The sequence below is a fragment of the Zonotrichia leucophrys genome, chromosome 4, assembly GCF_028769735.1.
Source record: "Zonotrichia leucophrys gambelii isolate GWCS_2022_RI chromosome 4, RI_Zleu_2.0, whole genome shotgun sequence".
Classification (NCBI taxonomy): domain Eukaryota; kingdom Metazoa; phylum Chordata; class Aves; order Passeriformes; family Passerellidae; genus Zonotrichia; species Zonotrichia leucophrys.
In genome coordinates, this window is record NC_088173.1 from 52772759 (window position 1) to 52786253 (window position 13495).

The window sequence follows — 13495 nt, forward strand, 5'->3', positions numbered from 1 at the left end:
AAAATACAGTTTTGGGGCAGCTGGGCAACCTCTGGGTAAGGGACAGGACCTCTGGCCATCTCAAAAAGGCAGGGAGAAAAGAGGGGACCTGCCAAAATAACCGTGTGAGAAGAGCCAGCGTGAATCCTCATTCCTAAACCACTCCTGCATGGACAACAGGACAGGCTCACAGGGCTCTCCTGCTTCAGCTGTCCTGGCCCTGCTAACTGAGAGACAGCTCGTCCCAGACACGGACAGGGACCCAACCAACGTAGTCAAATATATTCACATACTTCACCCCAATTATCAAATAAGAGGTTAGGAAGTAAAACCAGGAATAAGCTGAATGACAGCTCTTCTATCGATTTTCTGGAAATGGTCACCCTGGAGCAACTGCACATGATCTGTCTCCCAAAAGGGTGAGGGGAATACACAATCCAAAATAACCCAGGGAGCTCCAGGATGAAAGGGAAAGAGACCACGGAAAGGCTGCCTCGAGGGACCACCCAGAAAAGTCAGAATTTCCCTGCCAAAGAGTGGAGTTTCCCGAGAAATGCAGATTAGACCAATCTGTACAGAAAACCTGGGAGCTACACTTCTTGAAATCAAAAGCTCCTCCTTTGAGCTCGTCTTCAGCTCAGCTGCAAGTGGCTGTGGAGGCACCCCCGGGAATTATTTTCCCTTGCCAAGAAGATGAGCCCAGCCACATTTCTCTCAAATTCAGCAAATAGGTGTTCTTTTGGCAAGAGAAAATAATTTCAAGGTTCATCATCCAGCTCCACCTCAAAATACAGTGCAAAATGCAAGGTCACACATTATTGGGAGGCATGGGCTGAGGGGAAAAAAAAACCAAAAATTTAACATCAGTTAGTTAAGACCAGCACAACCCATCTGTTTTACCCCTCCAGGGCCAGCTGCCTTTCATTTTTAGCTCACTGACAGCTAGAGTTCCTTAAAATACCAGTGTGCTCATCCCCTCCGGGGCCAGAGCAGGGAATAAGGACCATGTAGGACTAGAAAGCAAATTCACCAACTCTGATCCCTCTTCCCCACAAACGGCAAAGACACAGCTCCCTCCTTTACAAGTTACCAAGGGAGACTAAGATACAACCCAGCTCAGCAGGACTTGGACAATCCTTACTTACAAGTGAATTTTACTTTTGTCCCCAATTATGGGGGGACACACTAAACACAGCCAAACACGCTACACACATTAATTAATTGAGATTGCCATGCAACAGTGCCCTGATTTTCCAAGAAACTCAAAGCCCCAGGTGTGATCACCACCTGTTGCAAAGCACACCTGAAAAGCATTCTGCAAATTATGACTTGCACAAACTGAAGCACCCCAAAAAGCACCCCGGACTTATTGCTGTGGTATTTTTGTGGGGGACATCTTGGATTCGGGTTGTTGGTAGCGTCATTTACCAAAAATAAAAGCTCTGAAACCAGAAAAAGTGAAGTCTGTCGGAGTGCTACCCAACGAGTTAACACTGGGTAGCAAATGTCCAAGCCCACCCCTAGCAGCGCCTCGGCTCGCACGCACATCGCTGGTTTGAACCGCTGCTGTTCACTGGGAACAGCAGCACTTAAATCGGGAATCACGGTGGCAGCAGGACTCGGGGAGACTGCCGCTTCAGAAACTAACAACCTACAGCCAAAGGACAGGCTGCAAAACCACCCAGGAGCACGAACGCATCCAACCCGCACCCCCGAACTCCGAACATCAGCACGGCACAGCCTTGCGCTGGCCACGAGTCCGTCCAGCACCCGACACAAATGCCGGTGCGCCTCCCCGAGAGCGCCCAAGTTGGCTCCAGCCGCAGGGAGCGGAGCAGGGCTGCTGCCGGTTCCCCTCACGCTTTCCCGGCCCTGCCCGCTCCCAGCGCCGCATTCCCGAGCGCTCCGCTCCGCACGGCCCCGCCACCCGCGGGCTGCCCGAGGGCTGCGGCTGCCGCTGCCCGCCCCGGCCCCTCAGCGCCACACACCGTGCCGGGGCAGCTCCCCTCACCTGGGCACGGCCGAGCGCCGCCGCCTTCCCGCCCTCCCTCCCGCCGTGAGGGGCAGCCCGGAGCGGGACCGGCGTTCCCCCGCGCCCGCCGGCCGGGCACGGCTTCGCCCCGGTGCCCCTCACCTCGCCTGTGGAGGAGCCGCCAAAATGGCGGGGGGCGGAGGCGGACCCCCGCCCGGGCCGGCAGCGCGACCAGGGAGGCAGCGAGGCAGAGCCGTCCCGTGTGCCAGGGGAAAAGGCGCCCGGAGCCGCTTTCCCCTCAGGGATCCCCCGCCCGCGGGAGCGGGACGCGCTCGGCGCGGGACTCACCTGAGGCGGCATCGGCCAGCGCGGCTCGGAGCAGCAGCAGCAGCGGCGGCAGCAGCAGCACGGCGGCCCTCGGGGCGCCCATGGCCCCTGGCGGCGAGCAGCGAGCGGGGAGTGCCCGCCGGGCCCGCGGCAGGTGCCGGGACAGCGCCTCGGCCCCCGCCCCGCCGCCAAACTTCGCCCGCAGACAAAGGGGCAGCTCCGCGCCGCAGCCCGCCCGCCCCCCGCCCCGCCCCGGGCAGCGCGGCGCCCTCCTTCCTCCCGGCACCCGAGCCTCTCCTCCTCCTCCTCCCACTCCCCGGCACCTTGCGCCGGGGGGGCAGAGGATTCCGGCTTCTCCTCCCCCTCACACCGGCTACCTGGGCATGGAGCAGCTCCCGGCGATCCCGCAGCCCGACCCAGCCGCAGCAGTGCCGGGATCAGGCAAATCCAACGTGTTTGTGTGGGACCTGACCCCAGTGACTCGATCCATCCCGGTGGCTGGAAGGGAGAGGTCACCCTCTCAATCCGGGTTGGAAGCTTCCGATTTGTTGTGTTTTGGGTGTCAGTTTGGGTTGTAGGATTATAACAAGAAATAGCAAAGCCTAGTCTGTTTCCATGTCCATTTCTTCTTGGCTTGCACACACACACAGTACCATGTCCATTCAAGAAAAGCTTCCTCCAGCAGTGCACACTCAACACTTCTCAGAGCCAACGTTTCCAAATGAACGTTTGGCTCCTACAAGTCACAGGATAAAGAAAAAACAGCTCCAATTTGAAGTTACAGCCATTCCAAACCCCAAATTAAAATGAACTTGGAAAGTGAGTTTATTTTTACTAGTCTGTGAATTAAATGTTGTTTTTTTTTTTTTTCCCTGCCAATTTCAGCGTTCCTGCTTTATAGCAGTACCCTAGTTCCCACACAGCAGTTGGTTGCACAGGGCTGGGTTGCTGCTGCTGCCTTCATCTCCTGCTTACCAGATTAAATGCAACGATGGCAGCTCAATTTGATAACAATTCCCCGTGGTAACTCCATCTGCTCACTTTGGATTCACTTCCTAATGATTCTTTAGGGTTTTTTTTCCTCCTCAGGACTGCATGCCTTCAATCACTGTGCCAGAATTCCCACAGCAAAAAACACAAGCCCCAGGTCCCTTCTAACTCCTCAGGTGAAACTCTGGACAACTTGACCAAACTCAAAGAAACGCCAGCAAGAAAGAACAGGTGCAAATAATTAAAACCAAGCACACAGAGCGTTCAATAATTTCATATAGAACAGGTGAAAATAATAAAAGCCAAGCACATAGTGTTCAACAACTTTATACAGAACAGGCTTCATATAAATGTGTCCGGTCCATCTTCTCACCATTTTTGTTCTTCATCTTCCTGCTGCTGTTCTTTAGGCTTTGACAACTTGTTTCCCTAGTCCAGCTACTGCCTACTCCTCCCTATTTCTCCTACCTTCCTTCCTGCCGTTCCCACAACACTGCTCCAAAGACCCTGTTAAAAGTCAGAACTCCAGACCCATGACTTAGGTAATTTTTCAGATTTTCCCTCTAGCAAGCACTCATTTCCAGCATTTCTTAAGTTTAGCACTCAGCGCAAAAGACCTGAAATTTTCAGAAATTCAAAGTTTGCTAAAGTTTTGTCCTTCACATCCTATTGAACACAAAAGCAGCATTTCTGTTTTGAGTCTACTTACAGATTAGCAGCAAATAAAATTATCAAATAAGCTTCAGACTCTCTCAGGAGAAATATGAGATCGTTCAAAGGCTGAAAGCCCGAAGGGTACAACTTGCAAAGCACCAATGCAGCTGTCAGCTGCTGCCACAGATCTTTGACATAATGGCACAAAAAGTCACTGGGGTTATAGAAATTAACCACTTTTAGCCTCCCTTTTACCAAACCTCTAGGCAGAGGTCAGTTTTCTGCAAGTTGGTGTGAAAGAGCCATTCCTCCACTTGGCAAATCCCTGGCTGAAGAGATTGAGCAGACATACCTTGTGTTCCTGGAGAGCTGGCCACGTGCTGGCTCACACTTGCACAGAACAGCTGGACAAGCATGGCTCTGAGAAGGATCCATCTCTGGCAAGTGAAGTTGTCATCATGTGCATTCCCCACTTCCAGAACCCCTGACACTTAAATATTTTTCCAGCTTTTAACTGGGTTTTTTACAATTTTATTAATATTCCTTTTTAAAATCCATGAGATTAGCCCACAAAAACAACATGGCATGGCAGGGTCACCATGTGTGACCTTCACCCAGCATCTCCCAGTACCTGACAATTTGGAAGACTGGCATTTTCCTCTTGTTTTCCAAGCAGGAGACACACTGACACTTCTGCCTTCATGTCCTGGTGGGATGAAGCCTCTAGACACCTGCAAGCTGAGGTACTGACAGAAATAACTGCTTGGAAAATTATGTTTATCCCTAACAGCGTTTTCTGTCAGCCTCAAAAGCTTTTTTCCCTCCTCTGTCCTATTTCAGTCAATCCAACTATTCCCACATCGGACAGTTTTGGCTACAGCATTAGCCTCTCTCCCAGAGTCTGGCAAGACCAGTGGTATTGCAGAACATGGATAACAAAACCCTATTTAATCACTCAGAACACTCATCTCAGCACTAAAAACCTGTCAGCACTGGTGGCAGCTGCACATCCCTGCCCTGCTCCTCCAGCAGTGGCACAACTCCCATGAACTCAGCTTGACCCGCAGGGATTCCAGGTTTTTTGGAGTGCCACAAATTCCCTACAAGTCCAGGTTGAGGCTGAGTGTCAGCCCTGCACTCCCCACAGCTGCACACAGGCTCCCAGGACAACTTCTTCCTTCTTTGGGCAAATGTTTCTGTTTCGCTGAGCTTGAATCCCAGCTCTTCTCCTCAGTTAAACTAACAGCAGGGCCACAAAAACAAACCTAAAAGCCCTCATACATCATCTGCAGGGCTAGAGGTGCTGCAGCACTGCCTCCATGCTCAGTGGGACAATCATAGGGATTTCTAAAGCCCAAGAACCACATGTACAAGTCCCACTCTGCCTGTCTGGGGACTCTGCTCATTACAGAGGAGCCATCTCTTGGTGATCATCCCTTCCATCTCTCCCCTCCCCATGCCAATCCAGCATTCCAGGATAAAAAGAAGTCCCAAGGCACTCAACAGCTTGTACAGCACTGTTTCAGCATGGCACAGAGCAGGGGCATTACTCCCTCAGCAATCAGTAGCACAAGTTCAGAACTGCACCTGAAAACTTGTGAGCCCACCAGCTCCTTCTCTTGCCCCCCTGACCTCCAGAGGCCCAGATTGCCTGTGTCCCCACAGCTCTGGGATTTTCCAAGTGCAGATCCCTGCAGGAACCTTTGTTATTCCATGCTTTTATTCTCTGAGAGCACACTCAGCAGTCTGAGAGCTTCTGATTTAAGCTCACCTGTGCATTTCTGCTTAAGCATCACTTTTTTTTTAAATCCACCCATCAAAAAGGGCAGGCCTATCTTTTCCCAAAATGGACAGTGAAGTCTTGGAAATAAGCCAGGAGAACAGAGAAAAGAGAAATCTATTCAGATAATACCACAGGCTTTGCTTTTCTACACCAACAGCTAACTCACATTCAAATTTTGGGTCACAAACACCACACAACCACTGGAATGCCTCATAATATCCCTTACATGTGTAATTCCTAAGCAATAGGGATATCCCAGTGCACTGGCATTGCTTTTCCCACTTGCAACATGCAAAGTCTATTAAGTCAGTGTGAAACCTTCCTATACACACCTCAAAGGGAATTTTTGTATCAAACTCTGAGCAAAGCACCCAAACACAACCAAAAATAATCAGCGTGGCCTGGCAGGAATTGGTCACCCTGACTGACAGCAGCCAAATGCTTCTGATGGGAGCTAAAAGAACTCCCATGCAGCCAGATCCCAGTAAGCTCTTGGAAAAAGGAGGCCTACCTCTAGTAGTAGGAATGATTTAAGCCTTTCCAGATCTGGACCAGCTCATCCCTGTGGTAAACAGCCAATCCTTTCTGGGACCATCTTACATTTCGGGGTGCAGCTTTACGAACAAGTGTTCATTAACAGAACCCCCCCAAAAAAAAACACTTCAGGAGAAATTCCAGGAAATTCCAATGCCTGCACAGGAGGGAAGGCCGGGAGCGCCACCTCCTGGAAGGAAAGCGGAAAATAGCGGCAAAGAGCCGGGTCTGCAGCTGGTATTCCAGAAAACATGGGAGCAAGGTGAATGCTCGCTCCCCTCACAAAACACAGCCGATTCTTCCTTGGGGGAAAACACTTGCTGGGTTCTGACAACAGGCTCCTGCTCCTGACAACCTTACACCCAATTTAGACATGAAATACACAAGCTGCATTTATTTTTTGTTCTCACAGAGCATGATTTGAGTGACACTTCACATCTGCTTCCCCAGCTGGAGCGCCAGGCCCACAAGGAGAAGACGTCAGGTACTAACGGATTCCTGGACAGGTTTTTGCTGATCCTCATCAGCTGCATCTTCTTCCTCTTTCTCCTCTGCTTTCTCCACCTGAGGTAGGATTCCATCGAGGTTCAGCAGCAAGCCTTCACTGGTGGAGGATCTGATAACCAGCCTCTGCACAATGGGATCTAGGAACACAAGGGGCACCACCCAACTGGTCACTCCACCCCTTGCCATCAAGGCAGTGAAAGAACACCACCAGAATCAGGCTTGACACTCCAAATCAGTAGAAAAGCTAATCCTCACTAAAATGGGCTGATGTACATTGATTTAAATTAATTTTAAAAAATAATCGAAACAAAGCATTCCTTTCTGCACCTACTTTATATTTCAAGTCAGGTAACCCCTTATAGTTTTTATTTGGGCTTCTCAAGGCATGTATACTTGGCTTTTTATGGTCTGGTCTCTGCAGCTACTCTGAGCAGCATCACTGGGAGAAGCAAGATCGTTCTTCTAGCAGACATTAAGCAAGTATCGACACAAAAAAATGGGATTTTAGCTTACACAAAACTCCTTGCCTAAAATTATTTCAGGAATCACCATTTCCTGTCCAGCTAAGCAGATGCCCTCTGCTTAAAGTTGACTTGATTATTCCTTTGGCTAAGAAATTCAAATTTAAAAAAAAAAGGAAAGAAAGAATCAACTTTCCCTTGGAGGAGCAGGAATTTTAGAGATACTTGGAGAGCTGGAGAGCAGCAAGGTAACTGCACAACTACCCAGTAAAGAACACCCATCTCCCACTTGGGTTTGCTGCAGCCTGAACAAACCTTACCAAAATTGGATGGCTTGAAGGTGCAGATATCCTGGATAATTGTTTTCAGGTTGGCAATGATGTGCTCAAGTGGGCATATCCAGCTGCAAAAGGACAGTGCCAAGTTAGTCATGGTGATGATGCCTGGAGCCCAGGAGAATGGATCTGAAAGCACTGCTGTTGATGTTTATTCTACATTTGGATAGGTTTCCTTTCTGTGAAGGAGTGACAAATCCCATCAACAGCCTTATCCAAATGCTGATTTGCTCACTCTTCTCCCTAGTTCCACTCAGGACACGAAATTCCTAGGGCTTTGTAACAACATGGAGCTTTAAGGGCTGAAAACTCTTAAAAAAACAACTCTTAAAAAACCAACATATACACAAGTGCTTTTGCAAAAACCTCACTAAAATGAAGGAGCTGTCAAAGGCCACAAAATGCATCAGCACCTAGAACTGGAGGCATCAGGAGCTTGAACAGAATGAAATCCATCAAAAGAACCAACTCATCAGCTCCATGATGAGGACAGGTCATGCTCAGAGGGTTCTAAGCACTCCAAAATAGTTCCCAAATGAAGATGCCAGCTTCCCACAGTAAATCCTTTAGTTCCCTTCATATTTCTTAACTAAGTCAGACTCCTCCAACGGCAAGGTCAAGAATTCCAGCTACACACAAAACTACAGACAAGGAAGCCCCTGGAATGCCCATGCACAGCTCAGAGCAGCTACTGAGAATTTATAAACTCATCTGTCTCCAGCACTGCCAGGCAAAGCTCCAGGCACTTCCTACCCTTCCTGCCTGTGCCACCCTCAGTTAGAGGAACACCAAACATCAGGCAGGATTACAAAGATGCAAACCAGAAGGAAAACAAAAAAACCCACCAGAGCTTCGGGCAGAGAAAATGAATAAATAAGCCAAAATTATTTTCTATTTCAAGTAACACAAACAGTTCTTGCTTCCTACTCCAATCCAGAACTACAGTTATCAAAATTAGAATTCTTTAATTATTTGGTTAAAGCAAAGACTTTTTGACTCTTCTGCATTTGACCATGGACTTACAAACCCATAGTTTATTCCTTACCAAAAAAAAACAAAAACAAAAAAAAAAAAAAAACCACAAAACAAAAAAACCAAAAAGTTTAAAACCAGCTGAAGATGCCACACAACAAAGAGTTGTATTTTCTCCAGAGGTTAGTGAAAAAGTGGTCAAAAACTTTGAGAGAGAGGTTGAAGAGATGGTTTTTTCCCCTCTTTGAATACTACAGTTCTGCTCAGGGCAGCAAATGTAAGAGCTCTGCACACAACTTACTCTGGCTATCCTTGTCTTGATGACGCTCTCGTCCTCCACCGAGTACTCGCGACATTCCCTGAAGAACTGCACCATTCTGGGAATGTCACTGCCCAGGGAATCTGTTCAGAAACAAAACAAAAGAAGCTGTCTGAGCAATGCTTATTGGCACAGAAGGGTGTGGCATCAGGAAAGAGATCATTCAATCTGTTCATTAAAGCAAACACCAGTGCAAAACACAGTTTCACAGAGAGGACAATGGTGCCCTCACTGAGATCACAGAAACAGTCTCCCTGTTCCCTCCTTCCCCTCTCAGCAGGATCAATAAGCATAAGGGCACCTAGCAGCCAAATGCACCTGGTTTCTTACCCCAGGTTTGCCTGTTGCAGGAAAAAAGGGATCCCTAAAGTTCCCTTGACTAAGGCAAGTGGTGCAGCCACAACCTAACTCTCAAAGTAACCCCACATGCTGACAAAAACCATTCCAGGGGCACCCCCAGGGCTCCAGCTCCCTCAGGAACTGCTAAAAGCTGCAAGCAAGAACTGCTCCTTACTTCTCTTGGTGCTGGGGTACTTCTTCCTCAGCTTGTTCCTCAGGGGGATTAACTTGGGGATGATGGCAGGGACAGCCACGTAGAAATCAGCCTGGATTTCATCCTCCAGGATCTGCAACAAGCACAATTCCACTCCTTGCATTCAAGCTGGTTTATAAAAGGGTCCAAGCACAGAAACACATCTCTGTGCCTGCTGCCTCCCAGCCAGAGCTCACTGGACATCAGGCTTCCTCCCCTCCCGGCTCCAATTTCAATTAGGATTTTTATGTAATTCTTTAAGAAAAATACACACCCATTTGATTAATTCAACTCCTCCCACGATGGAAGCCCCGTGCTCTCGAGCTACCTCAGCTTCCTGCTCATTCTGTTGAGAGAAAAAAGGAATTAAAAATAAAAACAGCTGCACTGCCAATTAGCTGCCAGCAGAGCTCAGGGAGAGAATTCCAAACAATTCAGTCCAAAGAGCCACCAAATAAACCCATGGCATCCCTCTGGGATCATCCCACAGAGAAAAAATGATTCATTGGCAAAGGACAGCTGCAAACCCATGGAAAAGGACACCAAATGATTCATTGGCAAAGGACACCAAAACCCATGGAAATGAAGGAATTCTGCCTCACCCACCTCTGTGAGCACCAAAAATCCCATTAAAACAGGAACCCTGGCTTAAACACTTCTGTGAGCACAAAACCCCAGGAAAATGAAGGAATTCTGGCTCACCCACCTCTGTGAGCACAAAACCCCAGGAAAATGAAGGAATTCTGGCTCACCCACCTCTGTGAACACCAAGACCTTGTTCACCTCATCCGAAAAGCGACGGGGGAGAGCGACACCGCTGGAAAAAGGATCCACTTTTTTCTGGCAAAGGAATAAAAAAAAAATTAAAGCAAACAAACAGAAATTAGGACTTGAGTGTAAATTACATCACCACAGGGAGTTGGTCCCCTAAAAACGAACAAAAGAAAATGCAAACAAGGTGAGGGACTGCCCTCAGTCAAGCAGCCCCAAAGCCTTCAGGAGTGCCAGAACTGCCTCCCCACCTTCTTCTGCAGCGCCATGTCCAGGAAGACGTTGATGTACACAAACTGCTTGGGGTGGGTGAAGTCCAGCTCCTGGAACCTCTTGAGCATGCCCATGGCCTGCTCCAGCCCATAGGAGGGTCTCCTGTAGAGCCCCGTCAGGTACACGTCGTCCACGGGCTTGCTCATCAGCGGCCGCCTCCGAGGGAGGGGCTTCTCCTTGGCCACCTCCTTCGCCTTCTCCTGCCGGCTCCTCTTGGCATCTTTTTTGGCAGCTCTAAGACCAAAAAAAAAACCCCAGGCACGTTGTGAGGTCATCAGTTATCGTATTTTCACAGCACTCTGATTTTATAAAGCAAGGTTTTCTCCTCCCTCTCCCGTGGCATTTTGCATTCAGTTGAACACCCAATTCTAATTTTCCTCCCTGTTTTCAGAGGGTATCCAGGCAAGGAAAGCAATATTAAAATAATAACTGGACCCTCCATCCCTCTGTAAAGAGTCTGCAGCACTTGAGAACACTTCATTCTCCTGTCTACTCTTACTTCTCCCAGCCACGCTCTTATTACAGAGATGGCAAATTAAACAATGAAAAGCCAATTAAAAGACGGGAAGGGTTTCAAATAGACTCCAGAAGCTCACCAGCTTTCACTCTGACATGCGACCCTGCTACACCCCGGAAAAGCACAGCCCAACACCACAGCCTCAAGCTTTCCCTGTGCCATCAGCACAGAAAACATTCCCTGCGAGTGCAGGCTGTTCTCCGGGAGCCTCTGAAGGTCAGCCGGCTGTCGGAGCAGCCCTGCGGACACCAAACCCCCCAAACACCCCCCAACACCTCCCGGGACGCCGGACCCGCACTCACTTTGCTGCGGCTGCGTAGGGCCGGGCGGTGGCGGGGCTCACCGCGGCGGGGACGGCGAAGCGCTGCTGCAGCCCGGGGAGGACCCAGCCGCACCGCGGGGCCAGCGCTGCGGGGAGAGAGCAAACACCGCCTCAGCCACGCGCCGCGGCCCCCGCACCCGCGACCCGCCCGGACAGGCCCCCCTGCAGCCCCTCAGGGCCGCGGCAGAGCGGGGCAGCGCCCGCGGCACCCTCAGCGCGGCCCCCTCACCTCGCCACAGGCAGCAAGCGCTGGGCGCCGCCATTTTGCCGAGCCGCCCTGGTGCACCACCGGAACTGTTCCCTGCGGAACTCGTTCCCCGGGGCCGAGAAGAAGCGTTCCGGCGGCCCGCAGGCCCGGGTTCTTTAGCGGTGTGCCACCTAGCGCCGTCCCCCCCCAACCCGCCGCGCCCGGGCCTATCGTTCCGCGGGCGCGCGGGTTCCGCTGCCCCGAGAGAGGCGACCATTAACCAGGGCTGGTCAAAAGTCCTCCAGCTCGCTTCTTCAGTGGCCTCAGGGCGAACCCGGGTTGTTTCGTAGCGCTGCAGGCCTAACTGGTCCCCCTTCCCTGAAGCAACATGGCGGCGGCTCCTGAGGACAGTCAGAGCCGCGGCCCTCAGCCACGGGAGCGTTGACCCCTGTTCAGCCACGGCTGTGTGCGAGAACATTGCCTGCTGCAAGCCACGTGTAATTCCAAAAAGAGATTTTGTGGCTGCCATCGCACCCCTACTCCCTTGTGGGGTGGGTGGGATAAGAGACACCTAATTCACTGTCCTGGAGCAGCATCCACTTACAAACATTCACTTGCATGTCCTGAGCTGTTCAGATCCACACCACAAACTGTAATGGTTAAAGGGGGCTTCTATTCCACACTGATGTGCTTTTGATTAAAAACATTCCAATCTCCTAGTCTTTCCCAATCAGTGTGTGTCCAAGTGTTTTTACATCAGGGATATGTGGCTGCCTAGAACTCCCCAATGGATCTGTGTGCAAGGATTATTAAACCAGACAAGGGTGGCTGTGTAAAACAAACTGTAACAAAACTGTGTTCATCCAATCCAACACCTGGCTCAGTGTCCTCGGAAAGGATGGACATGGGGAGGCAGGAGGGTGACGGGAGGAAAAGGAACCCTCCTCGGCTAAAACACCTCAGCTGAGGAGTGACAGCCGTTTGTTTAAGGCTCCAGGGGTAAAAATGAAATTATTTTGGACAGGTACTTGGCATTGTCCCCTGTCCCTCAGTCTCCTATGCACCTCTGGCCTTTTACCCAGCAGGTCTCTGCCTGGAGCACGCATTTCTGGAGATACACGGGCTCGCAGATAATGCTCACCCATCACAAACACCTCACTCTCCCCAAAGTCTGTTTCCTACCAACAGCCCCAACATCCATCGCTGAGGCCCTTCCCGCTCTCCGGCCAACAATGAACTTCTTGGGTCCAGCATCACCTCGGGCAGCTGCAGCAGAAAGCAAATGCCAATTAAAAGACCCAGAGCCTGATCTCTTGTCCCTCCCTGTGCTCCCCCGACCGCTTGTTGCTTCCTCAAACACTCCCTGGTGCTTTTTAATTTTTTAATTTTTTTTTTTTACCTGCACTTCCCTGCTCCGGCTGCCCACGAAGATCCGTGCCACCGACACTTGGGCGCCCAATAAACTCCACTGCCTGGAGGAGGAGAAACAGAGGCGGCAGATACCGAGCAGATGCCCGCACACTCAAATCCCCGCCGTTCGCCCCGCATTCCCAGGCGTCCCTTCCTTCTCCCACCGCGGCTGTGAAACCGAGGAGGGAACAGGAGGGGAAACGAGGGGATAAAGGGGGCGGCGGGTTCCTTCGTGCCCCCACCGGAGCCGCTCCGTGATCGCTGACACGGCCCCGCGAGTGCCCGCGCTCCCCCCGCCGCGGCCCCGGCACCGCCCGCCGCCGCCTCCCCGCGCCCGCCCCCGTCTCCTCCGCCCTGCGCGCCCCGGCCGCCGCTCCTGCTCCTCCTCCTCTCCTTCCTCCTCCTCGCCGCCGCCGCTGCCGCCCGGGCCCCGCGGCTCGGGCCCCGCGGCTCCGTCCCCGCTGCCCGCGGGCCGCCGCCCGCATGTCGTGTGCGCCCGCCCCGCCGCGCCGCCGCCGGGGGGTCTTCTTCAGAAGACCATAAAGTAATAAACAGATATGATTAAGAACATACTTTGTCTCACAAGCCTAATTTCATCTACAACAGAATAATAGGTATTGTAGACTGTGTAAAAGCTGTGGGTGTCACAT

At 51.2% G+C, this 13495-nt stretch overlaps 2 protein-coding genes across 3 annotated transcripts in view; both read right to left on the minus strand.

The window, feature by feature from the left end:
* Positions 1-2444, minus strand: part of FRAS1 (Fraser extracellular matrix complex subunit 1) — a 104438-nt gene extending 101994 nt beyond the window's left edge. For both annotated transcript variants that reach the window (XM_064711710.1, XM_064711709.1), the window contains exon 1: positions 2300-2444. In XM_064711710.1, the coding sequence (XP_064567780.1) occupies positions 2300-2381 (82 nt within the window). In that variant the 5' untranslated portion in view covers positions 2382-2444. The remainder of the gene's footprint in view (positions 1-2299) is intronic.
* A 1082-nt stretch (positions 2445-3526) lies between these two features.
* Positions 3527-13234, minus strand: LOC135447036 (large ribosomal subunit protein uL1m-like). Its single transcript, XM_064711732.1, is given in 11 exon segments — positions 3527-6883; positions 7528-7594; positions 7596-7610; positions 8816-8916; positions 9348-9459; positions 9640-9711; positions 10122-10205; positions 10388-10643; positions 11229-11334; positions 12618-12701; positions 12835-13234. Coding segments are annotated over 10 exon segments (996 nt in total). The 5' UTR covers positions 12637-12701; positions 12835-13234; the 3' UTR covers positions 3527-6719.
* Between the last annotated feature and the right edge of the window lie 261 nt (positions 13235-13495).